This window comes from Cryptomeria japonica, chromosome 2 (genome assembly GCF_030272615.1).
Source record: "Cryptomeria japonica chromosome 2, Sugi_1.0, whole genome shotgun sequence".
In the NCBI taxonomy this organism is placed as follows: domain Eukaryota; kingdom Viridiplantae; phylum Streptophyta; class Pinopsida; order Cupressales; family Cupressaceae; genus Cryptomeria; species Cryptomeria japonica.
The window spans coordinates 207438493-207459155 of NC_081406.1; the positions used below are offsets into that span (position 1 = coordinate 207438493).

The following is a 20663-nucleotide window of genomic DNA, read 5'->3' on the forward strand; positions in this document are numbered from 1 at the left end:
TGTTAGAAGCCACCTCCACACCTCTGCATCAACTCACAACAATAGGAGGTCAATTTGACAAGTTAAAGCCAAGACAACCATAATGAGCACATGGGAAGCATTGTGAATTGGTAGGGTTCCTAGTGAAAACACTTGAAGAAAACACCTTGAAACTGACAAGAAGAAAGCCCTAGAAGAGATTTAGAAGGACTTGGAGGTCTTAGGGCATAGCTAGGCCTGGAGAGTTGGTGAAATTGAGCAACACCAGCTAGGTGAAGTGTGAGCAAGCTAGGTGAACCTCTATCAATATTGGGTGTTGGAGATCTAGCTCGATTGACAAGAGCTTTCTCTATTAGGTAAAAGTTTCATTCTTCCACCAACCCATGTGGTATGTAAACTTTTTAGCTATGAACTGAGGAGGTCACAAACGGGGGACCTCATCTTTATATAACAAATTTAAGGTTCAAACACACGAGTACATTTGGGGTTGGAGGTCTAGCTCAACTGGCGAGAGATTTTTGTGTTAGGTACGAGGTCCAATCTCCCCCCAACCCATGTGGTATGTAAAATTTTTAGCTATGAATTGGGGAGGTCACATATGGGGGACCTCATCCCTATATAACAAAGCTAAGGTTCAAACTTGCAAGCACATTGAATCAGTAAAGGAACACGCTTTGCAATTACAATGGCCCAATGGGGGTTTGAACCTTGGTGGTCACAACAACAATACTACCATTGACCACCACACTATGAGAAGGACCCCTTTAATTAAGAATTATTTTATTTTGTCTATATAATTTATTTTAATTGTATTTGAAGAATATAAATATGTGATCCAAAAAAATGTACAAACTCACATATATTTCACAAATAATAATAATTTTTTTTTATATAAAAAATAAAAGTAAAACATATCTAGAAAAGTCATTTTAGAAACAATAAATATACTTAACTATCCTACAATTTGATTTATTTATACGAACTTCAAGAATCAAATTTCGTTCCATGACTTTATTTTGTTCCACATTTAAGGTAAGATATATTAAGGTCTTGTAGCCTCGTAAATTGTACACCCTTAATTGGGTGGTACAATTCCATGCTTAGGTTTAGCACCCGCCTTAATGTGTTTTTATGTTCTTTATGCATTTAATTAATTTAATTAATTAAATCTAAAGTCTTCTTTTATCCCTTCGCACATCATAAAATTGGGCCCTTAATCTTAAGTGTGCCCCTTTTTATTTTATTCTTTCAATTTATTAATTCATCAAAAGCCCTAATTATGTCCTATTTCGACCTTCAAGGCCTGATTTCGCATATCAAAGACATCTCAAATCTTCACATCCTCCTGGAATTGACTTTATAATCATGATACCATGCATCTATAAAATTTTGGAAAAAAGTTAGTCGGACCAATGTGATTCACATCGGTCCCTATTTTTCTCCCCAAATTTTGGGATCATGTTTTGGTGGTATTATAATATTTAAACCCAACTTGGTGTGAAATTATATTGATTATAGGTCGGCCTTTGATCAAAACCAAAGTTAGGGTTTCATACATATAGCATTTCCTTTCCTCATTTGAAGGATCCATCTACAAGCAATTGAAGGAGCCTCTTGTGAAGTGAAAGTGCAGGTTTATATGAAGTCTTCAATTAGAAAATCAAGTCTACATCAATAATTTTCATCATCAAGTGGAGCTTTGAGGATATTAAAGAATAATAGGAGATCACCGAATGTTGATTGGCTTGCACCTCTCCCTTATGGTTTGGTATGGTTTCATATTATTCTTAGATCTTTGTATGAGCTTCATGACACTTGTTTTCAGATTTATATGCATGCTTTAGATCCATTATTTTATTTGAGATTTGAAGCATTTACATTCATTTAGGGTTTACTCTCTAAGCATAGGGTATAACTCTAGATTTACATTTAGGATATTGCATACACACAAGGTTATAGCACACACACTTTTTCAATATTACATTGGCTATTTGTGGAGGTGGAAATCACCAAAATAAGGGATTTGACTAAGGTAAAATCACATATAGCCACCTAGACACCAGTTTTCAAGTTGTAGGTACATAAATCCTATAGATGCATGATCTTCAGAATTGACGGGACACACAGGTGCAGACCCAAGGCCAAAAACTACTCTCAGTCTTTAGGGACCAAGGGATGGAGCCCTGGTCCTCTATTTTTTTCAACTTTTTGTGGTAGTTTGACAGTGCAGAGACTCAAGCAACAATTTCTATAAGCACAACAAGGTGTAGTATCAGGGACCAAGGCATGGCGCCCTAGTCCTACTCAGTTAGCTTCAAATTTCAGTGACAAGTGCACATTTCAATTCCTATTCCTTCTCTATATTCAGTGTCGTAGATTTAGATCTGCAAGTTTTGGTGTTTTCAGTTTACATTTGCATCTTTGTTTATCTCCTAGCATAGTTGATCATTGCCTTGCATTTTGCATGTGTCCTCTCATTGCAACGAAGGAATAGAAACCCTAAATATATTCCTTGACTCTCTTGCCCAAGAGATAGTCAAAGTGAATCATCTCCTTAGGCTCTTTCATATTCCAATGTGTGGAGGAAAGTGGGGTTAGGTCCTAAACTACCCAATTCTATTTTCACCATCACAGGTCTTAAGAAAGAAAGAAAGAAACCCAAAGAAATATTGCAATGCTTTCCCTAGGTGGGATTTAAGGAATATTGTATGGCATTAACTAAACACTTTAATAAGATAAAATTTCTTATAAACTAGTTAATTATGACATAATAATGGAATTAAACTAGAGATAAAAAAAATGGAAACTATTGAGATGGGAAATCATTTCTTAAAAAATAACACAAGATCAATGGAAGAAATACCTATATCCATGAGCTTCTAGGTTGCTTTGTAGTATAGGAAATTGTAATGTATGCAAGTGTAACATTTTGTGTGAAAAGGATTATTCTGTAATTGGTTTCTTTTTGGGACCTATTAACACCTAGTAGCTAAGCTTACTTAGGTAGCTTTTTAGAGTACATCTAGAACACTTATCACTTTTTTTTTCATTGTATAGGGTGAACCCACAATAGTGGGTTACACTTTTAGGGACGAAGAAATTTTTCTATTTTGCCAAAACATAATTTTTAAGACCTTCAAATGAAGAACACCTTTTGAACGAACCCAAAAACATGTTCGTTTGAAGGTGCTTTTTGAATAGCTTCATATATGTTCATTCGAAGGTCATGCCAGCTAATTTTTTTAATATTAAATTGGGTTCACTTGAACACCCCCTTCGAGAGAAACCCTTTGTTTAGGTTTTTTTAAAGAGAATTATAAATGTACTATCATTTTCGACAACAATGGTAGGCTCAACGAAGGAGGCAGACCCAAGGAAGGAGGTGAAACAAAATTTCATCCTACGTCATCCTTCTCACTCACATCTACAATGCCATTAACTAGGTTGGCCTATCGAATTCAAGCTTGTTTATTGTTGTGAAAGTTTCCAAATTCAATTTTTCATTTGAAGAGTAATGAACAAATGAATCAGATATGAATTTGTTTTGAAATAGATTTGAACACGATAGTAGTTTCTTTCAATAGTTTTTCAAATGATTGCAATTTCTTTTATGCAATGAATGAAACCTTAGATAAACTGATAAGCTAGTAGAACCGTGCATATGATTGTATTCTTAAATTGACATTTTCATTGCTGAGAAGATATTTTTTATTTTCATTGTACTCTTCCACCATTGAAGCATGATTTTACCTTTCATTTACCAACAACCTTCTTCATACTATTGTCACCAAGGAAACATCTCCCCCATCATATTATTTGTAAGAGGAAAACCACTCCTTGTGAGGATTTATGCGGTAGGAGGCACTTGAATCAATAAGCCAAGCATCATCACTAATAGTGCTAGCAGAAATAAATAAATCATTAGAATCATCATTGGAAGACTTTTCCATGGAAGAATCCACATTCTTTTTCTTAACTCTACATTCCTTCTTCATATGCCCTCCTTTCCCACAATTCCAACAATTTACTCTACTCTTTCTAGGGGTCTTCAAATGTCCTTTAGACTTTTGCCTCTTTTTATCCAGGCTTTAGACTCTTTTTCTTTGGACCTTCCTCGCATATGGAAGGCATCTTGGGAGCCAATATTTGTAGACTTTCTACTCACCTTCTCTGAAAGAAGTATGGCAATCAAGTTGTCCATCTTTGTCCTTGTACTACCACTACTAATAACAACAACAAAATTTTCCCAAGATTCAGGCAGAGAGAAAAGGAATAATATACATTTATCTTCATATTCTAATTTAGCATATATTGATGCAAGCTAACTTATAATAAAATTAAAAGCATTCAAATGATTTGTAATAGATTCACCCTATTTCATTTTCAAAGAATATAACCTTCTTTTGAGATATAATTTACTGGACAAACTTTTAGATTGATAAATGTCACTAATCCTCTTCCACAACTTATATGTGGTGTCTTTTGTAGACACATTCAAGAGGACACAATTAATAAGGCAACCAAATGGTTCCTCGTGCCTTATTGTCCAATTTATTCCAAGCACCATCATCTAAAGTATATTATAGTCCTCTAGTTTCTTTTCATGTGAAAATGGCAACCACCAATCTCTTTCCTCCAAAAGATCTTCCATGCTTAGTTTCCACATCTCATAGCCAACTTGCCATTGAGTTTCTCAATATCTCTGCGAGAAGTCGAAGCCATGACTTGCAATCCTCTTCTTACATCTATAAAACTACACAACATAAGCTTCCATTGTATTAAAAAACCTTCAATACTTAAAGAGAAAGGCATCCCCTTCTCAATAAAGATGTCAACTCTGATACCAAATGTTGAGAAACAAGGTGAAGAAAGCTTGCAATATTAACTTTCTTACGTGATTACAAATCTTCAAAGATTGTCAAATCTGAAACTAAATCTAAAATGAAAATATGATTGGTGCACCATTTAACATAAATATAAAAACAACCATACCAAAAGAGACACTAGATTTACATGAAGAAACCCTTTTAGGATAAAACTCCACCAGAGAATAAGGCAAAGTATATTATTATTCTTCAAAAGAGAGAACACCACAATAATACACTTCACTAGTCTTCTAGTATATTTTCACGTGAAATTGGCAACCACTAATCCCTTTCCTCCAAAATATCTTCCATCTTTAGTTTCCACATCTCGTAGCCAATGCCATTGAATTTTTCAATATCTATGTGAGAAGTAGAAGCCATGAATTTCAATCCTATTCTCAAATCTAAAAAACCACATAACAAAAGATCCCACTACAACCAAAAACCTTCAACACTTAAAAGAGAAAGGTGTCCCCCTCTTAGTAGTACTGTTAGCTCTAATACCAAATGTTGAGAAACAAGGTGGCCTTGCAAAATTAACTTTCTTATGTGATTATAAATTTGAAAAGATTAACCAAATCTGAAACTAAATCTAAAATGAACATGTGTTGTACCATTCAACATAAATATTAAAAACATCCATACCAAAAGAGACACCAGATTTACGTAGAGAAAGCCTTTTGGGAAAAAAATCCACTAGAGTATGAGGTCAAGTATATTATTATTCTTCAAAAGAGATAACACCACAATAATACACTTCTCCAAATGATCTAAGAACTACTTGGAAATAATGACCAACTAATGATTAAAAAACCATGCCTTGGAGAATAAATAGTCAATAGACATAATAAAATAAAAAATTACTCTTCAAGTGACTTCTGATGGGCGCCAAACCCAAATTCAATTAATCTTTACACATTTAAAGTGCTATGAAGCTTGCGGTGACTATTCAGAACCCCAAATGGGCACCTTTTCTCCTTCCAAACTTGATTGCTTTATGCACGAGCCTTCATGTCTCATTATGGACATGGGAAGGAGTGTATTTTATCCATTTTGATTTATATTTATCACATCTTACATTTTCACCTCTTGAAAACGCAATTACAAATAGCCATAAAGTACAAATATTTAATGTTTTCCTCACATGTTCCAGAAAACATAGAGACATATGAATGGCTTAGGATTGCAAGGTTAATGGCACCTTATCCTAACAGATATATGAATTTACTCTAGTAGTTATTTTTTTAATTTTTTATCTTTATTGAAGATGCAAAAAGAATAGATTAGAAAATGGTACTTTATAAATATTCTATCTTGGACCTTCAATTTTTTGTGTAGAACATAGAGGGGGTTAATTTTACCAAAGTTTATTTTATTACCAATTTACATCTAAATTTGTATGTGCTCTCCCATGTCTCATCAATTTAAATGTTCTCTACTCTACTCAATGATTATTAATATATTTGAATATGAAACTATTTATTCACTCCATGTCTCATCAATTTTATTATTCTCTAATTTAATGATTGATATGTTAATATATTTGAATAATTATAAAATTAAATAATTATCTAAACAAATTCTTTAAGTTAATTTCAAAAAAAAATACCAAACTTTATAATTTAGTAGTACTAATGACTATAATATAGGTCAAAACACAAAAAAATGCCAACTTTACAATAGAAATAGTAATGACTATAATATAGGTCAAAACACAAAAAATACCAACTTTATAATAGAAATAGTAATGACTATACTACTACAAGCATGTGAATGCATTAGGATGATAATACCAACTTTATAATAGAAATAGTAATGACTATTCTACAAGCATTTGAATGCATTAGGATGATTTTGTAGATTATGATTTCTTTCATCATGAATGATGTTTAAAGAATTGAAAATAATTTAATATTTGATCAATTTTAAATATAAAAGTGATAAAATAAAGGTAGATAGATAATCAATATAAATGAATGTATTTATAAATATAATAAATATATAATTTACATATATACTAATGACAAAGAGGAGGTTATTTAAGCTAGCCCCACATCAACATAGGTTTCAAGGTACCTCCTCTTCAAGATTTTCAACTTAGAAAAATCAATTTTTATATAATGTAGAAGTCACAATAAAAGTCCATGAACCATTACTTGAAATTCCAACTTTTGAGGTTCAAATATAGCTCTCAATTTTGAAAACTTTATAAAAATTTTATAACTTTATTGATTATTAAATTGATCCATCACTTTAGAGATGTCATTTGGAGATTCAAATATAGATCTCAATCTTAAGGGGACCTCCTCTTCAAAATTTTAAACTTAAAAATCATTTTTTTATATAATGTAAAAGTCACAATGGAAGCACATGAGCTACTACTTGAAATTCCAACTTAAGATGTAGGTCTCAATTTTGAAAACCTTATAACTTTGTTGATTATTAAATTAATCCATCACTTTAGATGAATCAAATATAGGTCTCAATTTGAAAACCTTATAATTTTATTGATTATTAAATTGATCCATCGCTTTAGATAGTCATTTGGAGATTCAAATATACATCTCAATCTTGAAAACATAACTTTATTGATTATTAAATTGAACTTGACATTCCAACTTTAGAGATCTAAAAAAAATCTTCTAAACCTTATGACCTTAGTCTCATAAACATAATTCTATTGATTATTAAATTATATTCTAAAATACATACATACATACATACAAAAAAAAAAAATATTATATTTAATAAATATATTGTATTTAATAAATATATTAAAATGTAAATATATGACTGACTAACCCTGAATATATCATTTGTTAATGTAATAATCCTTTACATTAAACCAGTTCTCAAAATATTTAGCATATGAACCTGCAAAATAATGATTAAATAGAGTGACTGATTATATGAATATACATCATGGCCTTGATTTACATTTTGGTTAAGGTTAGGAAAGTTTGATACTTGGATGAGTGATTTTTACGATTATTCATGTTTTATACGATTTTACTATGGACAGTGCTCGTTATATGTCAAATGTAGAAAAAACACCATATCTTGATATACCACTCAACATGTTTGTCGGCATTAATAGCTTGCACAGAACGAATTCACCTCTCCACAATAGTGAAATTGATTGTAAGAGTTTGATAATAGTGCAAGTGTTTGCAGATCTAGAACGAGTTAGAACACTGCCAACATTCTTTCCATTTTTTATCATGGGGCCTTATATTATAGAAAAAATGCATCTAATACAGTGTAAATTACAAGAGACTGTCAAATGAATAATTTCTACTTTTAAGTTTAGAGACGTTTCCCACATAAATTAGAGTGTGAGGTGGTCACATATACCATTTAAGCCAAATCACCCAATATCATGGACTACTAAAAAATCCCATTTCCCATTTCAACTTTTATTTACAGTACATAAACCATATTTGGCGAGCAATTCATGATCCTGTTATTGTCACTTTAATTCCTTATATGCCCGTATTGTACCAGAATTAAAGAAGGCCGACCTTATGCAATCATATTCTAGAAAAAAATAACTCACAGGCAATCAAATAGTCTGAGAAAACGAGAGGAACAATAATACTAATAATATATATTTCTCCAATAGAAAACTTCAACAACATACATAATAATAGATGATAGATTCACTGAGAAGCTCTGAGCCCCCGGATCTTTATTTATGAGGAACAATCCACATATAAGCATAATACTAGACTACTTTGCACCGCCATCAATGGCTTACAACCTGCACATCAAAAACCAGATAAGAACATGAAAAAGATTAAACACAACCAGACGAGCATATCAATCACTACTAATCATGCAACTGCATGGAAAAGATAAAACACAAAAGTGTAGTATTATCAATGAAATCTTACGTGTTGCAGTTGGTACTCTTGCTGATTTTGAAGCCAAGGGGAACCTTGCATTTAATAGGAAGATTAGTAACAGCAGCATCAGTGGCTTTGACGCTACTGTTGAGTTGGGGTTTGAGACAGTTACAAATCTGTCGCTTAGCTGCGGAGGTTTTAGCCATTTGAGCCAGCGTATTCACTCCACTACAGCACTTGGCTGATGGGGTCCCCATTCCATTTGACTGTAAGAATGTTAAGCACGGAACCAAATTTTGCACTGCAGTATTACAGGTCATAGCGTTTGCTGCCATTGCCATTGGCATTAAAGTTGTCATCAACAACATTGCAAATGCACCCACTACAAAAACCTTCTGAACGCCAGCCATTTTCTCTACAAACAAAGCAATTTGCCCACAGATATCAGTTTCCAATCTCCTTAGTGTGATAAGCCAAGGAATGATGAAATGAGGAGGGGATTCGAAAACTATATATAGAAAATGATGGGTAACAGTGAGTGAAGGTTTTTGGGCAACTCTCAGACAAAAAAGTTATGAATTGATCATACTGTTTTTGGGTAACTCTATGCTGTAATCAATTCATGGAACCAGAATGTTCAAGGATTATATCTTTTACTGTGCTCTTATCTGCCTTGTAACTTATTATTTTATTCTCACATTGCTTCTTGGAGGTTCTCCGCCATTATTTGGCCCAGCGAACTCTTTGGATTTTCTTCTGTGGCTCTTAAATGAATTGGTGTGGATAAACGTGCAGCATTGAATTGGGCGAGGTGTTTTATGTACAGATACATGTTCTTGGCTGATTTTCAACGTGGGTGTTGCAGGACTAGGTGTCTTTTATTGCAGAGGGCCACGTTGAATTACGTCTAATCAACTGGTGCTATTGCCTTAAATGGGACTGGCGTTTTCTGTAGAAAAGACATGGCCTTAAATGTAGTGCAACCGTTAGCATTGAAGACTTGGTATGTGGTGTGTCTTAAGTTCAAGATGATATTTAGTAACAAGGGTGTAGATTGGTGCTCTATATCTTGGGATGCATGTACACCGTCGAGTACAAGAGTTATTCGAGCAACATTTACCTGTTTAGCGGTGGTCTTTGGATGCAGCAGGCTTTAAATTCGATAGTATAGGTTAAACGACAGAGTGATCATTATCAAATTTGAAATGATCAATTATCAAATTTAATAAATTGATGTCTTGTTGTTGAAATGACAGTCATGAATCCGGCAATGTATTGATGATGAGTATACAATGCAGCTTGGGTAGTAAAATCTTGTGTTATGAATGTATAGGTAGGTAAAGAATACATGTGTTGAGCTATAAAGGAAGTAATAACTTAAGAAGCTAGAATAAGATCTAATTGAAAGTGAAAGAATTAAGAATTATTTGTGCATTCACTCAAGTTCAATTAATCAACTAGTTTGCACTAATCAAAAGTAATTATTATTTTAGTTTTCAAAAATAATTTAGTTTATGTAAAGTTGAGATTTATATTTTGAAATTTAAGATATTGTAAAATTTATTTATCTACATTATGTTTGGTTTAAAAAATTTGGTGTTATAGAAACACATTTTTAGATATGATAGATTCTTAAAGTTTTTGTTGGATTTTAAAAACTGAAATGACTATTTTAAATAGTTTTTTTCATTTTTCATTATTTATAATATGTAAATAAAATATTTCTTCTAAATAAACATATAAATTTTAATACTTTTTTTTTAATCTCAAAATATAGATAATACAAATATTAAATTAAATTAAATTAAATACAAATATTTCTACTAAAAAATTAAACCTAATTATTATATGTATTCTTTATAATTATATTTTATATATTTTTGAAATCATTTTATTTTTTAATACGTTTTGAAAGTCTTTTTTTTTTAATGATTTTAATATATACAAAATAATTTAATAATTTTTAGTCATAAATTTAAATATTTTTCATTAAGTTATTAAAAAAATGTCTATTTAATCATTGCTCAAGATCTGCACCTTGCAGTAGAAGAATCGAGAAAGAAAATGACTATGTTAGGGGCTTTTAATCACACATTTTTTACTCTAATTCCGAAGAAGAAAAATCCACAACAGATGAGTGACTTTAGGCCCATTGCTCTATGCAACACTGTATATAAGATTGTAACAAAGCTCATTGCTAATAGATTGAAGCCCCTCCTTAATCACATTATATCAGATGAACAAAGCGGTTTTGCCCCTAGAAGATCCATTGTGGAAGGCATTATCGTTGCTCATGAAACGCTTCACATAGCTCGGAAGACCAAGGACTCCTGTATGGTTTTAAAATTGGACATCCTGAAAGCTTATGACATGGTGGACAAGGTTTTCTTATTTGATGTTCTTAATAAGTTTGGCTTCTACAAGGAATGGCTCACTTGGGTCACGAGTTGTCTTTCTTCCCCCAAATTCTATGTTCTGGTTAATGACTCATCCCATGGTTTTTTCTCTTCGTCAAGAGGAATCTGACAAGGTGATCCATTATCACCATTTTTGTTTATCATAATGGTTGAAGCTATAGGTCGATCTATTAGAGCTCTTCAACAAGATGACCGTTGGGTTGGAGTTAATGTGGCAACAGGGGTTGAAAACATGACTCATCTCCAGTTTGCTGATGACACCATTTTGTTTGGTTCGACTTGTAGGCAGGAAGCTAGAACTATTAAATCATTCCTTGATGATTATTGTTTGGTTTCCGGGCAGAAAATCAACTGGCATAAATCTGAAGTGTTTTTTGTCAACACCCCGCTTAACCTACAAGTTGTATTATCAAGGATTCTTAATCTCAGAGTCGCCCTGGGAAGTTTCTTGGTACTCCCCTTTTCATTGGTAGCAACAGATCTCACTACTGGAAGCATCTTATTCATAAGTGCAAATCCAAAATTGCATCTTGGAAAGACAAGTGGTTATCCTCTGCTGGGAAGCTTACTATGATAAAATCGGTTCTTTCAGTGCTACTGGTTTTTTCCATGGCTTGCCTGAGATTACCGGTGGCAATTGAAGATGAATTGATTTCTCTAATGAGAAACTTCCTTTGGAATGGTTTAGATGACAAAGGTAAATTCCCTTTGATAGCTTGGAAAAAGATCTGCCAACCAAAAAAGGCAGGAGGTGCTGGCATTCACCAAATCTCGATTATGAATTTAGCAATGGGTGTTAAGTTGGTTTGGGAGATCTGTAGCGGTGGGAAGCAAAAATGGGTAAGGCTCTTAAAACACAAATATCTAGACTCCTTGGAGCCTAAAAGGATACTGACTATCAACAATTTTCCCTGAGGTTCAGCTATCTGGAATTTCATTATGGATAGCAGGGAAATCATCAGTGATCAGGTTACCTGGGATGTCAGGAATGGCAAGGATGCCTCCTTTTGGTTTGATTCTTGGTTTGGTGAAGCTTCCCTATGCCACAACCCCTCTCTATAGCCTATTATGGTAGAGACCTATTGCCTTTGGGGGCACAATATCTGTGAATATGGTTATCCGATCCAATAAAATGGTATTGCCAAATGGAAATGAAACTCTTTGGATCAGCATCAGAAGGACCTGTTTACTGACATTCTCAACAAAAGGTTTATTTTCCCTTCCCCTAATAAGGATATTATTAGGTGGTGTAGCTCCTCTGATGGCAAATAAAAAGCACTAGTACATTCGGGTCAAAATTTCGACGGTAAATCGTCGGAATTCCGACGAAATTTCATTGCACTACCGAAAAAAAAAGCCATCGAAAACTTTTTGTCGGAAGTTCCGACTATCCTTGTGGTCGTCGCAATTGCGACATCACCTCCAACCTTTTCGACGACCGCCATGGATGCTCATACCCAGAAAGAATACCGTCGCGATCTCGACCTATCGTCGGAATTCTGACTCCACAGGGTAAAATTCCGACAGAGGAGTGTCGTCGGATGCACAACATCCTCGTCGGAACTCTCCTGGAGGTCGTCATAAGTGCTGTCGGATGCACAACATCCTCATCGAAACTCTCCTGGAGGTCGTCAATGCTGTGCATCCGACGACACTCCTCTATCGAAATTTTACCCTGTGGAGTCGAAATTCTGACGATAGGTCGAGTTCTCGAAATTTTTTTTTTTATAGAAAAAGATTGACATTGGTATCTCTCTTCTATCTCTCTTCTCTATCCCTCTCTACTATCTCTCTTCTCTCTCCCCTCTCTAGGTCTCTTTCTCCATCCCTCTCTTCTTCTCTCCCTCTCTACTTCTCTTTCTCTACCCTCTCCAGGTCATTATCTCTTCCTCTCACCCTCTCTCTCTCTCTCTCTCTCTCTCTCTCTCTCTCTCTCTCTCTCTCTCTCTCGCCTCTATAGGTCTCACCTTCCATTCCTCCATCATTACCCATGTTGTCAAGTTAGATGAGACCTGCATGATTAAGCTGTATTAAGTGATCAAGTCACCAAGATCTCAATTGTAAACATGACTAGGTTCTAGGGTTTTAGGGTAGCATAGGTCAAGATTGAGGTATGGTGGTCAGAAATTACCTTCCAATGACAAAAGACATCCAAATGATGAAGAATGAAGCCAATGAACTCATAGAAGTTTGGAGGAGATAATTTGACTAAGTTAAAATTTTGTTTAAGTCATGGTCATGATACTAGCTTGCTCATCAAGAGCAATTTGTGCGAATGAACCCTAGAAATGTGCCCATGCTAGAGAAGCAAGAATTCCAATAAAACCTAAGGCAATGCTAGTAAGGGGTCAAAATTAAAGAATTAGGGTACAAAAAACAAAATTTGGCTAAGTCGAGATGTTGCTCAAGGATGACCTAAATCATGGAGTGTAAATCAATCATGAAACATGAGAATGGATAGGTCTTGACCCAAGCAACGTAAGTCCCCCTTGTGATTCCAGAAGATATCACATCACAATCATTGAGTCTATCTGCAATATAAAGTCAAGACCTGACTATTAGAATCTTGGAGTCATCCCATTTGATCATGTAGTTTAGCACTTGGGAGGATTTTGTTCAAGAGAGGATAGAATACTTAGTATTTTATTTTGTGTTGCATAGTGCATAAAAAACACATCAACAGAAACCATTGAAAGGTTTGGTTAAAGCCTTCAAATCACAATCTCTACGAGAAGCTATCAAGAGTGCCCAGAATTTGGAAACTTCAGTATCCAAGAACATAATTCATAAGGCACCACTTTTAGAGCAACCAAAGAAGCCTATCAATGTAATATTTTATTTACCTTGGATATGTTTTATCCTAAGTGTGATATTCCACTATTAAAAAGCTTAATTAGGTAGTATTTTTACTTAGGTAGAATAAGATAATGAGTTGCACATTCTCCTTCTTTGATTGAGATTCTACTTTTTCCTTGTCACAATTTTGGAAACTTGGATAAGCAATTTCTTTTTTTGGTTTTCTACCTCTTCATGATCCTCATGGGTTTGAAATCTTGGAAGCTATATATTGTAGGTTTTTCCTCGATTAACATATCAAATGAAACTATTGTGAGCTTTCATATCTTAACATACCAAGGGGTTAAATTTGGGGACGACAGGGGGATGACGAAGGGGGCAGGGTGGGATGCAAATATATATACAACTTAAAAAATTAATTATAAAAGGATGTGTATAGAATAAGTATAACAACTATAAATAAAACTTTGCCACGCTATTTAAATTTTACAATAAACATTAAATATATGTCAATGATTGCATTGAAATTTGAACATTAACAATGGTGGTAGAGTTTGGAACTTTGGGAACAAACTAAGAATAAGTATAAGAATTGCAGATGAAACTTTAGCATACTAAGTGTTTAAACTAGTCAACATAAAAAAAATGGAAACGATTGCATTAACAATAAGATCGGTGGGTAGAAGTTTGGGGTCAATGGGTAGTGCCCCTTGTGGGGGGTTTGGGGCAGAACCCCCATCAAGGTTAGGGGGCATTGCCAAACCTTTAATATGGATGACATTTTCACAATAATTTCACCATTTTTGTTTAGAATTGGAGTTTCTAATTGGGGGCCATGGGAGACTCATAGGCATCCTCAAGATGGTTAAGAGACTCCTTGGAGTCCCTAGGACATCCCTAAGTGGTGCAGCAAGGGGATGTTTCCCCTAAGTATTGCATCCTGAAAAAATAGGGATTTTGGAGGGGGGGAAGGGGTCCCCATGTTTCAATGGTTTCAAAAGATTCTAAGTTTTTTTTTTATCTTGTCATAACAAAATATACTCCTCTTGCATCCTTGGATGATTTGAAAATTGAAAACAATTTGACAAGAAAAAACTAACTTCTAAAGTTTAGACTTAGTTTTCTTTTTTTATCCAAGCCACTACAACATTTCAATGATCAAAGTAGCTTTTTTTTGGTGGTTTTGAAGCATCCAAAAGGCTTGAGAAATTCAATATTATCTTTCATTCCACCAAAATTGGAGATCAAGAAGCATGCTCACAAACAAGGATTTGTTTGTAACTTAAGGCAATCGACTAGTTTTTGGGGCATTTTCAGGTCTAAAGAACCTACCATTGTGTCAAAAAGGCCCATAAGACCCCATTTTCATCTAAAAATCATCTCTTTTGGTCGTAGAAGCATTTAAGGAAAAAAAAAAATCACACAACCAATGATATGCCTATACCATACATATTTGAGTTAAAATAAAAATAAAAAATTGACAAGGTTTGGAGACCATTGAACAATTTGGGAGATTGCCAATACATACACTCAATTTATAAAGTCTTAGTTTGATGTACTTAATCTTCGAGAGGCCTATACAAAAGCATTTTGTAATTGCGAACTAAGATAAATTTCCATTTTTGGCAGTTTTCATCATGGATTATGGTATTAAATTCCAACATTCTATTGTCAAGATAAATTCAGATAAATTCCGACATTCTATTGTCAAGATAAATCACATCACCTCACTAATTGAACTGTAACAATAAGATTGCATACAAAGTGCAGGTTTGCTATGAAACATGTTAAAAGGGTTAAACTGTTTCAATTAATACAAACACTGGAACTATTAAACAACAATAGCTTGTTGGTAATCAAGATTTTGGACTATACCCACATTTTACACCTTTTCATACAGTTACAAAGAACATAGAAAACATGTACGTGGAACTACAGATTCCAACATATGTAAAAATACAACAATCTAAATAAGAATGGGAAGCATGTGGAGAATGGTTAAGACATGCATAAATAAAAGGAAAACAAAAATCTCTCAATGTGTATCACAAACAAATCAAGGAAAAAAGCTTTTAGGCAGGGGACCGATATGATCATAAAAATTTCAAAACTTCCAAAGTATAGAGCATTTGAGATTTTACAGAGAATGTGCTAATTCAGCTTTATTCATGATGAGGCATATTAACAACTTTTGTAGTCGTGCCATGGTGTTGTTTGTGTTGTCTCTGTTGGACCCTGCAATTAAGATTCAATATATGTACATTATTCAATAAGATTAACTGTGCAACATAATGAAATATTGAAAAGTGTGTTATCTTATTGAGCTTCGCTTTGTTTCGAGAATAGTTTAATATTCTCTACTTAACAGGGCCAACCACGTGAAGGTGGAAGCTCATTTGGCCCCTCCCCCCCCCCTAACATCACTCTAAATTCCCCGTTAACATCTAACATTCATTCATTCTTTCATCCATTAGTAAAATATAACATTCATTCATTATCACATAACGTTCATTGACACATAAAATTCATTAACTTTCATTAAAACGCAACATTCATCAATAATCATCAACACATATCATTCATGAACATTCATTAGCACATAATTACATACATTAACACATAAAAATCAGTCATTATCAAATAAGGTAGATTACAATCATTTCTTTCTTTGTTTTTTCTTTGAAGCTATGAAAAGACTAAGTGGAACATCAGTTTCTTCATCATTTCCCCCATCTTCAGATGTTCTGCCCTCTTCTCGTGCTCTTGATGTATGCCTAGTCCAATACAAAGGACGAGGATGCTAAACCAAAGGGGGGTCCTCTGCAATAACAAAGAATTGGGTTAAATTCAAAACATTTTTTTATTATTGTTACAAGTATTTCATTAATTTAAAGAACACAACCGTTACACTCTTTACCTGATGGGGCCACATCATCTTCCACATCATTTTGTCTAGCCTCAACCTTGACATGTTGAACACCCTCTAGATCCTCTGGAGTTGAAATACGAAACGTTACATTAATCAATACACCAATTGCAATTAAATTTGTTTAAAGGAATAACAATGGTCCTCTTTACCTGATTGGGGAACATCACGTTCCTGATGTTGTCTACCCGGAACATGCTCCACTTGGTCACCATCAACTACATGCTTTAAAATATTGACAATAAAGGTTACAATAATTTTGCGAAGTTGTTGTTTTAGAGGCTTACAAGCCCTTGTAGCCCTGCCAGACCAGAATTGTTGTTTTTCTCCCAATCATGCCAAAGGAAACCTGAGGATTAAAATGGATTTATACCCCTACCATGGAGTACTAACACATGTCCCAAGGGTTTAGGCTGATCAATTATGCAAAGGACCCAACCCTACCCTTGGCTAGTAGGCCTAATAACCCCAATTAGGTCTATTTTACAAAGCAAGTACCCTTCAAAAGTGCTTCCCAAGAAAATTAATGGTATGTAACTCTCAATTAAATGGAAAAAATACAAACTACCAGGTTTTAGACCTTGGTGACACCCCAAACTCCAAATATGGAACCTTCTTGTATGCCTTCACTAGGTGGCCACATGGAGTTGCCCACCTTAGTGCATCAAACCCTTGCTCATTTCCACTCCAAACCTGCAAAAGTATTTCAAAATATTAAATTAAATTGTTAAACCTTGCTTCTCCTCCAGGGCCATTTAGTGACTAAGAAGGATTAGCAAGTTTTCACCATTTTAATGCCAAAACCTAGGGAACGCTGTCCTAACCCAGCAACTTCCAGTAAATTGCAGATATCTCCACTTCAAGAATGAATAAAGACCTCAGAATAGTCTCATTTGAAAGGTTATTCAATCCTATAACACATCCCACTATTTTTATACTTCTATCAAGTCCGTACAGTATGGTACAATGATTATAGCAGCAAAATTGTAGGAAAATCACATAATTTTATTGCTTTTTTGATGCCAAATCACTACAAACGACTCAAAAACCCCCAAAAGGTGGTTGTAATCATGATTTATATCCTTCCCATAAGTTATCAACCACTTTTTTAACTATGGGAACTATTTGGAAAGAAGTTGCACTTTTTAACCAAAAATGGTTATTAGCAACTTTGACAATTTTTACAATTTTGACATATTTTAACCAAATTTGACACCTATTGAATCCAATGGTATTAGTGTCATTAAAACATGTCTAAAACATCCTAAGACACCTAAAAACACCTAAAATACTCAATTCAATACCCCTAGGCCCATATGCCTATGGTGGCTTATCATGCTGTCAAATCCATGACATTGGGTAACAAGGTGGGGTTTATTACAAAAATCAACAAAATAACCTATCTTATTGCAAACATGGATGAATCACATCATTATTCCTTTAAAAATTCATGGTCTTTGTCATGATTGCCTTGGTCATGAGGTGCCCTTGCACCACTAATGAGGATGTTGTCTCGATGGTTGAGGATGGGTAGTGGACTTAATCGAAGAGCTATTACCATGGTAGAAGAGTGTGCAAGGAGTCATGCACTCACCTAGTCTATGGAATTGATACAACATACAACATCTTTGGGTAGGCATTCTTCCTCATTGCATGAAGTGACTTTGGTTGAGGATTCCCTCCAGTCTCCTTGATCAAAGGAACTTGAAAATGGTGTCTTGGATGGTTGTTCAAAGAGTTGTTTCAAAATACCATTGTCAAGCTAAGGGTGTGCGTATTGAAAAAAAGGAAATGACATTGTTTAGGTTGGAAATGACATTGACAAGACTCTAGGCCCTTTCAAATCATCTAGTTTGATCTTTTGCTATTGGTTAGTGGCTATTTTATTGATATTTTGATTAAATTGGGTTTTAGGAGTCTATAACCTAAAACCTATTTACCTTTAATAAAAATCATGAGATCCTAAACACAAATACTTTTCACTTCCCTTCTCTTTCCTGAGCCCCACAATATATAACACTCAAATAACTAACACTACCATTACCACTTCCCCCACACGTGGGATACACAGTTTTAATCTAATTTGCTAGTGGGATGACTTACAAAGCATAAGAATATAACTACCTTGGGGGATGTGTACCACATGTTAGCATATATATCAACCATTATACATTATAATTGTAACACCCCATTTCTATTGTTGAGATGTAGATCTCAACATTACTAGACTTCAACTATGTATTAGGGGATGCATATGTTGTTCTTGTGTTTTTTGTCTTGGGTGTTGAACGATGTTTTAGCTTCATTGTTTTTTGTGAGTTTTAGTTGTGGTTGTTGTCCTTGCTTTGAATGGTGTGTTTGGACCATCCCCATGTTTCAAGATGAGGTTCCTTAACATGTCGATTGTTGGTGTTCAATATGATTTGAGGTGGCTATGTTATGTTTATATGCCTCGTTTATTTGAATGCTTTAGTTCATAAATGTGCATAAAATTATTTGTTTTACTAAATGTGTTCGTTGATTATATGATATCTTGATGCATTGAATTATATTTTTATGATGTTGGTCTTGTTGGGTGTTTATGATGTGCTTCAACTATATATGTATTGAATAGGTATTCTTGACATGTGCATTGAGTAGTTATAGGTACATGGTTATTTCTCCACTTGGCTATAGAGGTTTTAAAGAAAAATGCTCTTCAAAAGCGTTCTTTTGAAAATTTAAAATTTTGAGAGATTTGACTCAATTCAATTGTAAAAGCTTGGGAGTGAATTGGATTGAGGATGACAAAGGATTGCTTGATATGTGCGTGGATTCAACTTCATCCATTTTGAGGAAATTAATAGAAAGCCATTTTTTCAAATTTGAAAATGAAGGTAATTGTATTCTTTATCTTTGTATTTGAGTCCTTTTGCATAATGGATGCCATGCTCACCCTTAAGGAAACATTGGAATTCTTTCTTAGAATGAAATTTGAAGCAAATAGAGTAGGATTTAATTTATTTAAAATTTTAAAAAATGACATTTTGTGCCCTCACCATGACAATTTTTTTTTAAATGATTGAAATTCAAAGTTTATTGCTTGAATTGGATGTTCACATTTTAACCAAAGGGACACTTTGTATTTCGAATTTCAAAATTTGAGAAAATTTGACCTTCATTAATAAAGTTTGCATAAAATTTTTGGTTTTTACGTTTGGAAAAAATCTAAGAAAATTTGAATTTTGCAATTGAATTTGAATGTTTTAGAATGGAAGATTTGAAGACTCCATGATTTTTCATAATATGCCTTTTGAGACTATTGAAAAAATTATTGATCCAAATTTGTGCCACACTTGATGTATTTTAATTCTTGCCTTGTTTTTTGTGCCACACTTGATGTTGTGAGTATGAAGTAAGGACATAGGTGTTAGAGAGAAGTATGTAATAGCTTCCTACATTTGCTAGGGCACAAAGGGGCCTAAGGGTATCTTGTGTAGAAATCTCTTAATGAAGTGATAACTAAAGAAAGACATGAGAAATTAAAATGAACCAACATAACAGTGCACTATTATATTTGGAGTGCTCGTATGGACTTGGTATGAGTGTGGAAGACATGCTCACTCTTGGAGCGCTAAGACTTGTATGGTTGAGTAACCTCATCTTCTGTGAGGGGTGTAATTGATTCATCTTGGACAATACTTTAGGCCATTGCAATAAAACTCTCTACCACCTCTCTGGAATCTAGTCCTCTTTCCCATTGAGTTGCATTTGATGAGATATGGTACTCCATCCTTTTTGAGTGACCTTTACATGTAGTGTATGTTGCATGTTTACTCTGTGAAAGATGTGCATA

General features: G+C 34.1%; 1 protein-coding gene across 1 annotated transcript; it reads right to left on the reverse strand.

The window, feature by feature from the left end:
* Window positions 1-8429: 8429 nt before the first annotated feature.
* On the reverse strand, window positions 8430-9344 carry LOC131040332 (non-specific lipid-transfer protein 1). Its single transcript, XM_057973233.2, has 2 exons — window positions 8738-9344; window positions 8430-8604 (listed from the first exon to the last, which is right to left on the reverse strand). Exons 1-2 carry the CDS (start codon window positions 9097-9099, stop codon window positions 8598-8600), a joined length of 369 nt encoding a protein of 122 aa, XP_057829216.1. The 5' UTR covers window positions 9100-9344; the 3' UTR covers window positions 8430-8597.
* Window positions 9345-20663: the final 11319 nt, after the last annotated feature.